The 13,694-nt window shown below is 35.1% G+C and overlaps 1 protein-coding gene across 2 annotated transcripts; it reads left to right on the forward strand.

The window, feature by feature from the left end:
- The first annotated feature begins 311 nt into the window (after window positions 1-311).
- On the forward strand, window positions 312-6,201 carry LOC149575157 (14-3-3-like protein). Of its 2 annotated transcripts, none has more exons than XM_089815016.1 (5): window positions 312-557; window positions 1,359-1,886; window positions 2,028-2,150; window positions 5,433-5,549; window positions 5,830-6,201. In XM_089815016.1, the coding sequence occupies exons 2-5, from the start codon at window positions 1,401-1,403 to the stop codon at window positions 5,890-5,892; spliced, it is 789 nt and encodes a 262-aa protein (XP_089671142.1). In that variant the 5' UTR covers window positions 312-557; window positions 1,359-1,400; the 3' UTR covers window positions 5,893-6,201. The 2 variants fall into 2 exon arrangements, with proteins under 2 accessions (XP_089671142.1, XP_089671141.1); XM_089815015.1 differs by having other exon boundaries at window positions 312-410.
- Window positions 6,202-13,694: the final 7,493 nt, after the last annotated feature.

Below are 13,694 nucleotides of genomic sequence, written 5' to 3' on the forward strand. Positions count from 1 at the left end.
CACAACCATGTTTTGATTGGCTTGCACCTTTATATTTTCAAATATATTTTTACCATATAGTACACACCACATTAATTTAAAAAATAAACAAATAAAATTAATGACAGGTAAATTCTGGTGGAAGTTGAACACGTGTGGGCCCGTCATTTAACGCGTTGAGCCGGTGGTCCCGGCACAGAAAAATAGGTTAAATTACAAACTCACTTTTCTTCAAATTTTCACCTGGCGGTAAAAAACCAGCTGTCATTTTCACATGGCGGTAAAGACGGCGGAAGCCCTTCCTTTTCCCAGCATATTTTCAGAACAACTTTCTTTGAGTTCTTTGCAAATTCTCAAATTTTAAATCTCGCTTTTGGATCTTTTCTTCGTGTCGATTACTTTCCAGGGCAAATCGGGTCTCCTCTTTGAAGGTAAGCATTGTAAATCTCTTTTCAGCTTGCAGCTTGTCTGCGACATCGTGTACAGCAGGGTTTTGTTGAGGCTTTTATTTTGCCCTAGTTTATGTTTCGGTGGTTTGTGTAAAAGTATTGATTTTGTATCGTCCAGCGCTGTTCAAGGTCCACTATTTGGATCTGCCGTGGCCCGATTCTTTGACGTTTGTCGTTTAATTAAATACGCGTTGTGTCTTTTATCTTAAATTCTTCTGATTTTTGCGTAGATCGAAATGTTGTAGAAGGCTGAAATTTGTTCCATATGTTTCTATCCTGTTTAGCTGTGATAATTCTTTCAATTTTCTCTCGAAAAAATCGAAGTTTGTTTTCGTCATTACAGTGCTCAGCCGTACAGTTATTAAAAAAACAAAATCCTCAAATGCGTGGTTGAAACTGTGGTAGATTTTCCTTTGATATTTAGCTGAAGTCTGCTCAGCTATGATAATTATTACTTTTTTTTACTCGGAAAAATCTTACCTTTGTTTATATTGTTGTAATGCTTAGCTTCAGAGGCAAAATCCATAAACAAATAAATATCAAATGCTTATGTACAGAAAAAATCGTTTGTAATGCTGATTGTGACACTTACTGATATGGCGTATATTAATCCTCTGGATATGTGAATTTCGCTTTCCCATCGTAAGAACCACAGGTTTTTCAGTTTAAGATGCACATCCTTATTGGAAAAATTCAGATTCCTCTGCCTTGTAATAATGTTCACCATTTCATGGGTTTGTGTGGGATATTTGTCAGTATATAAATAATTTGTCTTCAATGTATGGCTTTATGCCATACTCCTTAAGAAATTCTCTCTTTCCCCCATTTATTAGATTTACGTCATTGTGATAGGATTTCTTTTGCTGGAACCGGCCGAGTTAGACAAATCTGATGCCTAGGTTGATATTGTTGTTTTTTTGTTTTGAACAGGGTACATTGTGGTTTGTGTTGTTTGAATAGAGGTCCACAGAAATGCCTCCCGTAGAGTCATCGCGCGAAGAAAATGTTTACATGGCAAAATTAGCAGAGCAGGCGGAGCGTTATGAAGAAATGGTGGAGTTCATGGAGAAGGTGGCGAAGACTGTGGATGTGGAGGAGCTGAGCGTGGAGGAGCGGAATTTGTTATCAGTGGCATACAAGAACGTGATTGGAGCTCGGAGGGCTTCCTGGAGGATAATTTCTTCAATCGAACAGAAGGAAGAAAGTCGTGGAAATGATGAGCATGTCACAATGATCAGAGACTACAGGGCAAAGGTTGAGTCTGAGCTCAGTAATATATGTGACGGCATTCTTCGTCTTCTTGATTCGCATCTGGTTCCCTCATCTACCACAGGGGAATCAAAGGTGTTTTATCTTAAGATGAAGGGGGATTATCACCGCTATCTGGCAGAGTTCAAGACAGGTGCTGACAGGAAAGAGGCTGCAGAAAGCACATTACTTGCCTATAAGTCTGCTCAAGTACTGAACTTGCTATGCTTAATGCTTTTAGGTGTCTAGAGAACAACATCAATATTATAAATTTCAGGAATGCATCTGTCATTGTTAATAATGATAACCTAATTATAATATGTATATCCTAATTTTTTCTTTGTTGTGCAGGATATTGCGATGGCAGAATTGGCTTCAACCCATCCTATCAGGCTAGGGTTGGCACTCAATTTTTCTGTATTCTACTATGAAATTCTGAATTCACCCGATCGAGCATGTGCTCTTGCCAAGCAGGTATTTCATAGTCTCAGTTTTGCTATGTGATGCAGTTTTGAAAATAGATATAAGGTGTTCTTTAGCAGAAACTAGTTGTTTTTGGAGAAACAGAACATTATTTGTAAATATAATGATAAATTAATCAAGCTAATAATAAATTTATCCATTTTGTTTACTAGGAAAGGACACACCACAATATCATGCTTGCCTTTATAAGCTATTTGAAGAAACCACACCTACATCCACACCTTCCCAATTGTGGCTTTTGAAGTTGCTTTATTCCAAATAGATTATTGTATTTTTTAAACACCTTTGAAAACCTAATTGTCATTTGTGTACAAGTTTTGCCAACCTTTTATTAAAATCTGGATTTGGAAAGGAAAGGTCCTTTTAGAGTCTACTATACCAGCCATATGTTTTTGGGTCTACATATGGTGGCAGCAATATGGGACTACCCCATAATCCTTGCAGGAGGCACCTAACTGTTCTACAAACGAGGCATACATCCCCTACCCCCTTGTGAGATTTGAAATTGTGACCTCTTTGGTAAGGCAGTTCAATATCTTTACTCTTGGTCAGTATGGTGACTTACCAATTTATTTAAAGACAGATTAAGTGCAAAATATCTGAAGTAATAGTAGCCATAATTAGTGTAGTTGATTTTATGGCTGGGAAGAATTATTATATTCTTTTCTTCCTGTGTGTTTCTTTTTTTTGATAAATTTTTAACAAACGTGGGCTTTGGGCCCCTATCTATCAAACCTCTCTGTGAACTGGTTTGGGGATCAGGGTTCTGGCTGCTTCATATATGAGACTACAGACAGTGGAACCTGGCTTTACAGTTGAGGACATATATAGTTTTTATTGTAAATTTAATTCTGTACTTATGTTGCACCCTTACCTGCTTCAGCATTCACATTCAATGCAATTTAAGATGGCAGAGAATTTGGAAAGAGAATCCAAGAACATTTTTGATGAAGGCACAAAGAATGGCTTGTTGAAAATGAGAATGGGGTTTATTAGAACAAATCAACTTTTATCTTTTTAAATAACATTTTTAAAATTAAAATAGTCTCTAGCCACTAGTCCATCCATTGCTAGTTATGTTTTTGTTAATCATGTATCTAATGGTACCAATCCTTTTTAAGTTTTAAGTTTTAACTGAAGTTACAAAATCAAACTTAGGTCTGGATTTGAACAAAGTTTCTTTAATTTTTAAAATTAACATGCTCATCTCAATTCGCAAATGTAAACCTTGGTTGTTTTCAAGGTTGATTTGTTTTCTGTATTGAGGAAAATCCTCATCTCTTCTTGTAATATTTGTAAGTTTTGAAGACTAGTATTTATTACTCTTATTGTACTCGCATTTTTATTTTCTCAATATTATTGGGAGCATCTCTATCTTCTTTCAGAACACCCTAACACACTCCCTGTGACTATCCTGGACATCACCATTTATTGATGGTTCTAAAACTTGGTTTCTCTTGGTTTGTACAGAATCCTGGTCCAACTTTTTAAGAAACTCATTATTATTCAGAATAATATTTCTCTTCTTATTAATAAGTCATTTCATACATTAGGTGGTTTTATCCAACAACTCTGGAATTGGGAAATTTTTCTTTGCCATCTCTTGGTGGAATGGACATCCTTTTTTTCATTAGTACAGTTTTTTTCAACTATTAACTCTCCTTTTGATATCTAGTCAGAACTTGTGGTTATGGTGAATGTTACCAAATTCTTCCTTGGCAACCCCAAAGTCTGGTACGGTTCTTGCAAAAGCATAGTCCTTGTCATATTCTTGCAAAAGTCTGCTGCAGACCTTCAAAGTCTGCTCAAGTTCTGCCAGACAAACCTGGCACAAATTTTCCATAAAAATGACAAATTTTTAAATCTGCAGAAGAACCCAGGCAGTATTTTGCCAAAAAAATGGACTTCTTTGACTTTTCAAGTTTTTTGGGTCTGTTTTAGTCAATCCAACCCTCCAATGTAAAATAGATGACTTAAAAGATGAAAAAGATAAAACATATGCCATATGGACTAAAACATTAATATATATTGTGGTGTATTTTGCTATGTTGATTCACTATTAGCATAGTGGTGTATGGTCTTATTTGTTGCTGCATGTATATACACACGCACGCACACACACACACACATGCATGCAGAACATATGTATTTGTACGGACAAACCCAAAATGAATTTGAACCCATTCCAAGAAATTTTGAGTGAATTTTGAACCTGAATCTTGAACCTGCATCTGAATGGGCTACTTAGGTTATGGTTGATTATAGATATTTTCCGGCCAGAAAGAATGAGGTGGATGAATTCAATTCCACTTGGCTTAGTTACAGACATGCAATTAAGATTGTAGAATAATGCACCCATGTTGTATGGGGTAAATTGTAATGCATGATATAAATGTACAAACCACTTGCACTTTCTTAAAGTTCAATGTGATGTTCAGTTAGTGATACACAACTTAGAATGAAGGTAATAGGATATGTAAGCTGTTAAGACCATGCAAAGAAATGTCAGAATATCTTTTTGGCTAAGTTACCTGTTTGGGTTTGGGGATGGTGCAGGTACACGAACCTTGGTATGTGGGTACATGGATTTTTTCAAGGGGTACATGGATTTTTTTCAATGGGTTTGGGTATTTGTCTATATATATATATATATATATATATATATATGTATATGTATGCATTATATATTTAAAAGATTATGAGAATTATTCAGACTTGTAAAACTAATTTATTTCATGGTATGATACTTGATCATTGATCAATGCGAAATGCCAATGATACATATTAAATGCCAATTGACAGTTGAAAAATATTCAAATATGCCATATCAAGCATGCACAGTACCCAGCAAGTACCCACAGATGAATCTATATCGAATGCATACCTGAGCCTGGTTTGGGCCTCTGAGTACGAACCCGGTAACTTAGCTTTTTGGGAAAGAATTCATGCTCACTTAGTTTTTATCTATTATACCTAATGGTTTCATTGACAATCGCAAGGCTTGGTTTGCTCATTAGATATTTATCAAATTTTGGTCAAGGAGTAAACACTAGTGAAACTAAAATTTGTTAAAGCCTTGTCACCACAGAACTTGGGTGATAAGAAATACATTTAAGTTTTTGATTCCAACTTGTATGTTTTTATCTAAGACTTAATAGGCTATGTCTATGGTTTCAATTAATTGGTATGCTAAAATCTGTCAAGTAGCAGTCCTCCTGATGCCAGTTGATTTACTTAACCATTCTGTTAGCATAACGTATCAATTGTTTGCAGGCCTTTGATGAAGCAATTGCAGAGTTGGATACTTTGGGTGAAGAATCTTATAAAGACAGCACACTTATCATGCAACTCCTTCGAGACAATTTGACCTTATGGACATCAGACATGAATGTTAGTATTTTTTTCTTGATTTTTCAGGTTGAATAGGAAACATATTAGGGATTATGGTGTTAGATTGTTTGTATCTACCTTATTGACAAGAGTCATGAATGCTGTATCTTTTGATTTTGAAAATGGATTAAGAGATATTGGGGAATGAGTTCTAAGAATGTTCTAGTGATGAAGTTAGCGTCGAGTTTGAGAACTGGAAGGAGGTTTCTTAAGAAAAATGAAATATATTATTTTGCCCCTTTTTAGAACTGGACACTTATGCCTGTGCTCTTTCTTTCAGGAGGATACAGGAGATGAAATCAAGGAGGCCCCTTCAAAGCGTGAGGAGGGAGAAGGGCAATGACATGAAATGAAATGATTTTGGATTTATTATCTACAGTTATCGAAAAATTAAGTTCTCTGTAGTCTTTTGCTTTGTGCTTCGTACTGTAAAAGTATAGTGATTGTGGGCATCTTTTTGTTGTAGTCCCTGCTATGCTATTGAGCTTGTTAGTTTTTAACAAGCTGCATTAATGTCTTATTCTTATTATTAATTTGGCACAATTAAATCAAACATGCTTACTGTGGGACATTGGCTCAGCATGTCTGAAGTTTTTTATTCATGTTAATCCCCTGTTATTTTGATGTAGAATACATTGTTTTTTGTCTTTTAGCAGGTTTCAGCACTCTCTTGTTGGCATGGCTAGCTGTTAAATTTATAATATGATGTCTTTTGCTTCGAGATTTTGTATATCTATTAACAATATAACTAGTAAAATTTTAATATAATGTGGCTTTTGGCTGGCGTTTTGTATACTAATTTACAACAGTTTTCCTGCATTTGAGAATATAAAGTTGTGCATAAAGTGTTCCTATTTTGGAAGCAAAGATCTGTGCTAAAATTGTTTGAGAAGACGAAAAGGGATTGGGTTATCTTTGAAAGCTAATATAGAGTTGTGCTAAAATTGTCCGAGGTGGTAATAAACGATTTTGGATGGCTTTAGAAGCAAATATGGTTTTAATGTGTTGTTTGTGAAGGTGAAGAAACATTGAAGGATGTTACTATCATGCAATCGGGTACGTGTAATTTTTGTTTGAGGGAAAAAGGGATTGAATGATGTTCTCTGAGAGTCATTAGTTGTGTTCTTAAATGGCACTTGAGAAGAACAACACAAATTGAAAGTAATTAGTTGTGTGCGTAAATAGCACGTGAGAAAAGAACAAAGGCTGATTAAATGGTGTCCTTCCATACCAAAAATTTGTGATTGAATTCCTGTGCAAGAAAAAAAGGGGTTGAATGAATTTTTTGTCGTGGAAACTCTTCTGCGTGTATAGGCAACCATACTAAATGTTATTGCAAGGCTACTAGTCTCCGTAACTGTAATAAACTCACTCGGACGTGATAATGTACGGTGTTTTAAGTATAGTAATTTCTATGCTACATCACTGCCTTGTATTGTTATTTTATTTGTTTGATTGCCATTACGCATTAGCGATTCTCAAGCAATTATGCAGGAAGCCAATTAACATTGGTCGTGTTTCTTGTAACCAAAATGATTCGTTTTCCAATCATTAAAAAAGAGTGAATTTGCTCGGAACTTGGCCAGAAATCCCTGACTGAAACCATAACGTTAGGCATTTCACGTTTGTATAAAACCAAATCATGCTTTAAATTGAAGGTCTCTTGTTTCACGGTGTAACCCATTTTGCGTTCTCTGATTTTTATTGTGATGTGTAGGGTTTTAAATGCAAAATTGTCTTAATTTTTTTAAGTGTGACCTCGTCTTTGAGATTGACTGGAGACGCTTTTGTATTCAATGAGTTCCTATATTTGTTATATGCTCAGATAACTTTTGACTGTGCGTCACATATGTACGACCTTAAAGTTCGAGTTTCTGTTTGCTGTGAATGTGTGGATTTTTACATTTTTTAATTAATGGGGTAGTTTTAATCACATGCAGAGTAAACAAGTAAATTTGTCTTTTGGGCACCGGGACTGATGATCATTGCGGGTAGAAGACCCAGGTTCGAACTGTTAACGGGAGGAAATGAAACGAAATTTTGCATTATACTTGTACTAATTTTGCTGATGGACTTTGCGCTTGTGACTCTGTTTACGGACATTTAACACAAATTAGGTGGACATTTTTCCTATGGGCTAGTTGGGGGTGTTAGATGATGGGCAAGTGTTGCAGGAACAAAACCCAGATTTCAAAATCATAACTGAAAAAAATGAAATGAAATTTAGGGTGACGCTGCACTTGAAAATTATGCTGATGAATGTTTCACACTCTTCTGTGTGGCCAAACTTGAGATTGAAACTTAATTTAGCTTTTACTGGCTTATTAAGATCATAACATATCAAGGCATATTGTTCCCAAGCTTAATTATTGGGTTGTGAATGTGAAGGGTTACGTTTATCTGAAGCCAGAAAGTACACAGTCACCATTTCGTTGGAAACACATCAAAGGGTGGGTAGTAGATAAATAGAGGAAAATAAGAAAAATGTTAAGGAGACATATTGGGAACGTTTCTTTCTTATTGCATGATGAGCTCGTTTAACAAGTTAGCAGATAGAAGCCATGAAATGTTGACCCTTGTTGAACTGTAGAGATGTAAGACTATTGAAATGTGAGATTTTTGAATTATGCATACATGGGAATATGTTCAATGGATATAGTGTTATGAATTGAGAAGTACGAAACAGTCGCTATACGGATTTGAGCGTTTGAGGTGTGTGTAGAACTTGGTAAGCAAAAGCAAAATTAAAATGTATAGGACAGGTCCTTGAAACACATGCAGATCTTTTTTTCTAGAATTTCTTCGATTGGATTCTAGATTCTGTAAGAGGAGTGAAAACACTCATCACTCATTTGTCATGTTTGCACACCAGTGATAGATTTTATCAAATTTTGGGGTCATATTGGACACTTTTACAGCAAACATGTTGATGTGGTGTCATATTTGACAATGTGGACTTAACAAATAAGTTGTCAAAACTCTTTAATTCAAGACAACTTTAATTCTTTTGACATAACAAAATCTCTATTTTGATCAGTAATGCATCTTTGAAATCTTAACCTGAAGATAGGTAGCTCTTAATTGAACTATTATGGTCAATATCTTAGTAAAAATAAGATTGAATGCTTGTAGTCAATATCTTAGTAAAAATAAGATTGAATGCTTGTGTAAATGATTGGGAAAATAGGCATAATGCAAGCACTAAGAAAACAATTGAGTCCAGAAGCTTGGGTGTGTGTATATATATATATATATATAGTGCTTAATTGAACTATTATGGTCAATATCTTATTAAAAATAAGATTGAATGCTTGTGTAAATGATTGGGAAAATAGGCATAATGCAAGCATTGAAAAAACAATTGAGTCTAGAAGCTTGGGCGTATATGTATATGTATTTGTATGTGTAAGTATGTATATATGTGTATATATATGTATATGTATATGTATGTATATGTGTATATATGTGTATATGTATGTACACACACACACACCAAGCACTAATGTAATACTTGCACTAGCTTTTCTTTGCCTCACTCAAATGTTGAACTCATGTATGATTCTCACCCATTTTCCACTTGTACTATGCTTATCTTTTTTGTATGACACAGTTACTGATGAAGCTTGTACACCTTCTAAGAATTGTATATAACTAACTTAACAAGTACGATAATTGAGCTTTATTTGTATGGTGGGAATGAATGAATGGAAGATTTTAATAGCATCCTCGAGGCCCAAGCAACCTATGGGACCACCTAAAAAACAACCAATGCCCAAAATCTTAGTTCTTTTCAAATTTGTTTCATTAGATCTGTTATTTGACAATGAATGTTGACCACTAAGTTTGTTAACTTGTCAAGTTGCATTTCCTCAAAAAAAGTAGTTGGGTTGCCTGTCTCTAAAATATCCCCATAGCTGTAATGGATGTTGTTGTACATTGGGTAGTTTATGATCAAATGTCACTCTGTTTCCACGACTACCATGCTACAGAATAGGTGGACCCTCTCTTCTTATTCTTTTGGAATCATCAATCTCTTGGTTTCACATCTCAACTGATGTGAGCTTGTTCTAAGTTGCGCTATGATCATTTTGGCTTTCTAGTTGATATTTGCTCCTATGTACACCTTCTCTTCAAGATCCCTCATTGGGTTAAATTCTTTAATATCATATTCTTTTTTGTGCCCATTTTGATTTGTCCATAAGAGGCTCTTGAATTTTTCCTTTGTAAACTTCTTTATTTCATCAAGGTTATCTAGGCAATTGTGTAAACTAATATTCCATTTTCCAATCTACTTGATATTTTTGTTTCATACACATTTTTTCTTCTATCCAATTTTCCTCTATGATTAATTTGGCCTAGTGATGTGCTTCCATACCTTTAGGTTGTTGTGAGATCTCTAAATAAAATATATTCACCTTTAGAATTGCAATGAAAGCTTGGGCTCTACGAAGAATCCTTCAGTATAGTGATATCGGTTATATTTTTTCCAAATATCGAGCCATTTCTTAATTGTCAAATATATTATTGTTGATAAAGGATGTAACATAGATCATACATTAACAATAGGCAAATTGTTGACAATTATCATAGAATATTTTTGATTATACAAATTCATTTTAAAATGAAGATCTCAAAATTTTGGATTGATAGGTTGAAAAGGATGAGAAGTCCCATTGAAATTGCAATCGTCATTCTAGGGTGGATTTTGCACCTCTAAAATGGCATAAGATAAGATAAGATAATATAAGATAAATTTATTAATGTCCAACAAGAGACCACAAGGGTCTGTGAGACTGAAAAGCATACAACAACACCTTTAATTGTCCAACAAGAGATCACAAGGATCTATGGCATAACAAAAACTCAATTCCAACTCGAATTACAAATACTCAAAAAAGCAATAACACCACAATGACTTTCTATGATGTCAACCATCGTCTTATAAAAGCTTATAAGAAGTTTTTGGAAGGCTACCATAAGTTGACATTACATGTTATTTACCATTTTATCAATATTTTTTAATAATTAAATAAATCAATTAAAGTAGTATGTATGATATTATTTAAATTGGGACCACTTAACCCCTTAATTTAGTTAAATTATTTAACTATATTAGAGACATTATAGTCCTAGCCTAATATTCTTTTTTGGCCTTGAGAAATTGCCAAATCAGATGCTCCAAAATTTGCCCTTTCTCCCATGTAGCATCTTCAACTAGTAAATCCTTCCAATACACTATGCACTCCTTGATGGTGTGTGACCTCAACTTCCTTACCTCAACATCAATGATCTCAACATGTTCCAATGTAGGTCTACCCTATTCATCAATAGGTTGAAGCTCCTTTGAGAACATGACACGTTGGCTAACTACCTTCTTGAGGTATAAAATATGAAACACATGAATTTGACTCCCTTCTAGAAGCTCAACTTGTAGGCAATTTCTCCCCCTCTCCATACCACTCTAAATGGTTCATAAAAGCAAGGCTTGAGCTTCTTGACACCACTCCTCTTCAAGGAAGACTATCAGTACGATGGTCATTAGGTATTAGATCACCCACATCCAAACTTGGTTCAAACCTTTGTTGATTATTGTGCATCTTTTGTTGATTCTATGCATGTTGTAGGTTTTTCTTGAGAGATCGCAGGATATCAAAATTCTCTTGCAACCACTCCTTGGAGCTCGACTACCTTCCAAGGCCAAACCAAGAATGATGTAACTTTATATCTATAAAGCACCTTGAAGGGTGTCATACATATGATAGCTAGTGTTGTAGTCATGCTCTCCCAAACAAACCCAATGGATGCACTGCATTGTGTTGTGCTACTAAGTAGTTCCTCAAGTACCCTTGACAACTTATTCACAACCTTGATCTAACTATCTATTTGTGGATGATAGCTTGTACTCAGTGACAACTATGTCCAAAAGCTACTTAGAAAATGACTATCTCTACCATAGACTATGTTTTGCGAAAGGCAGTGCAAATGAAACACCTCTTGAAAGAAAGATTGTAATTTGAATTCTTTGAAACCTCATATGAATGACAATGAGTGAGCATGTTTGGTCAAATGATCTATTGCACCATAAATACAATCCTTAGCTTGCACCTCAAGAAGTTTGATAATGAAGTCCATTGAGATACTCTCCCATTTTTATTAGAAATATGTTAAGGCCAAAGTAACCCAACTGATAAAGTATGCTCAGATTTAATATATTGACAAGTGGCACACTACTTCACATACTATAGCACATCTTCCTTGAGCTCTTTCCATGCAAACCTCTCACAAATTTGTTGATAAGACTTGAGGTATCCTATGTGTTCTGTCAAGGGTGAGTTATGAACCTTGCTTAAGATCTTCCCCTTCATCTTTGATTTTGACACCAAATAGATCATATCCTTGTAGTAAATGACATCATGCACCACCTTATACCTTTCATTATGTATTTGATTGTCCATTAATTGGCAAGAAAAGAGGTTTTGAAGTAATCAACCAACAAGTGAGCTCTCTAAATAGCTAAAATCTACGATAGTGAACATAGGGAAGGTTTGGTGGATAATGTGTCAACCCCTATATTCTTCTTTCCCTTCACATAATTAATGTCAAAGTCACATTCTTATATTTTTTTTGTCGATTATAGGCTTGTAGATATCCTTTAGAGATAGAAGGTATCCAAACTCTCTTGCAACCACTCCTTGACTCAAAGTGATGACTTGACCCTCCCACTTCTAGTCACTCTAGGTGCGCGAGGCCTCACATCAGGTATTTTTGGCAGTGACACTTCACTTCTAGCAGTACTTTGCGATGATCTATAGATCTTCCCAGTCTTGAACCCTATCCTTCAATGTTGGAATTTTTCTCTCAAAAAGGACCCTTGGTCTTTTTTCTTGGGTTCTATTTCCTTTTCCTTTTTTGTTTTTTCTCAGATACCATTTGGTGCTCCTATTGTTGGCTATTTCCCTAGTTGTTTTCTTTTAGTCCTTTAGACCCTTTTTGGCCTCTTGTTGGACATTAATAAATTAATCTTATCTTATCTTGACATGCTATAGCACATCATCCCTGAGACCTTTCCATGCAAACCTCTCATGAATATGTTGATAAGTCTTGAGGTATCTTGAGTGTTTTGCCAAGGGCGAGTCATGAACCTTCCTCAAGATCTTTTCCTTCATCTTTGATTTTGACACCAAATAGATCTAAGCTTTATAGTAAATGACATCATCTATCACCTCATACCATTCATCTTGTATTGATTGTCCATCAATTTGCAAAAAAATAGGTTCTTGGAGTACTTTACCAACAAATGAGCCCTACAATTAATAGAAATCTATGATGGTGAACATATAGCAAGTCTCATAGACAAAGTATCAACCACTAGATTCTTTTTTACCTTCACATACTCAATGTCAAAATATATTCTTGGATTTTATCCATCCATTTGTGTTGCCTCTCATCGAATCATTTTATTCGAAAAAATATCTCAAACTATTGTGGTTAGTCCTCACTACAAATCTTTGCCCAAAAAGGTAGTGTTGAAACTTTGCCAACATGTGCATGATAACCAACATCTCCTTATCATAGATGTAGTACAATCATTTAATTACTAAGAGGTTTTGGCTCTCAAAAGAAATGGGATGACGATGATGCATCAAGATTGCCAATGTCTTCTCTTAACACATTACACACAAGGACAAAGGGATTTAGTAAAGTATGGGAGTACCAAAACTAGACATGTACTCATGACTTCCTTTAGCTTTTCAAAAACTTCTTTTTTCTCCTCATCCTAGTGAAATACTCCCTTCTTTGTGAGATCTGTTAGTTCTCCTATTTCTCATAACCTATTCACAAACCTTTTGTACTAACTACATAACCTAAAGAGTTTACACAACTTTGTGAGTGTCTTGGGTGCAAGCCAATCAACAATGGTCTAAATCTTCTCTTGATGCACCCTGAACACCTCAGGTATTTCCAACTTGTCCCAAGTATAAAATCTTGGTTATTTCAAACTCACACTTTGATCTCTTTGCAAATAGCAATCTTGACTCCATGATCCCTAGTACCTCATCTAAATGCCTCTTATTTCTCCCACATCTTGCTATGAATAAGTATGTCATCAAAAAACACCAACAAAAACTTACATTGCCTATTGAT

This window comes from Cupressus sempervirens, chromosome 2, assembly GCF_028749045.1.
Source record: "Cupressus sempervirens isolate cs-2001-9-10 chromosome 2, ASM2874904v1, whole genome shotgun sequence".
NCBI classification, from domain to species: Eukaryota; Viridiplantae; Streptophyta; class Pinopsida; order Cupressales; family Cupressaceae; genus Cupressus; species Cupressus sempervirens.

Bases quoted from the DNA above. Each gene is read 5' to 3' on its own strand.
- LOC149575157 (XM_089815016.1), top strand. From the start codon at position 1,401: ATGCCTCCCGTAGAGTCATCGCGCGAAGAAAATGTTTACATGGCAAAA. The intron at 2,151-5,432 runs GTATTTCATAGT...AATTGTTTGCAG, and splicing joins CATGTGCTCTTGCCAAGCAG to GCCTTTGATGAAGCAATTGC. The intron at 5,550-5,829 runs GTTAGTATTTTT...TCTTTCTTTCAG, and splicing joins TATGGACATCAGACATGAAT to GAGGATACAGGAGATGAAAT.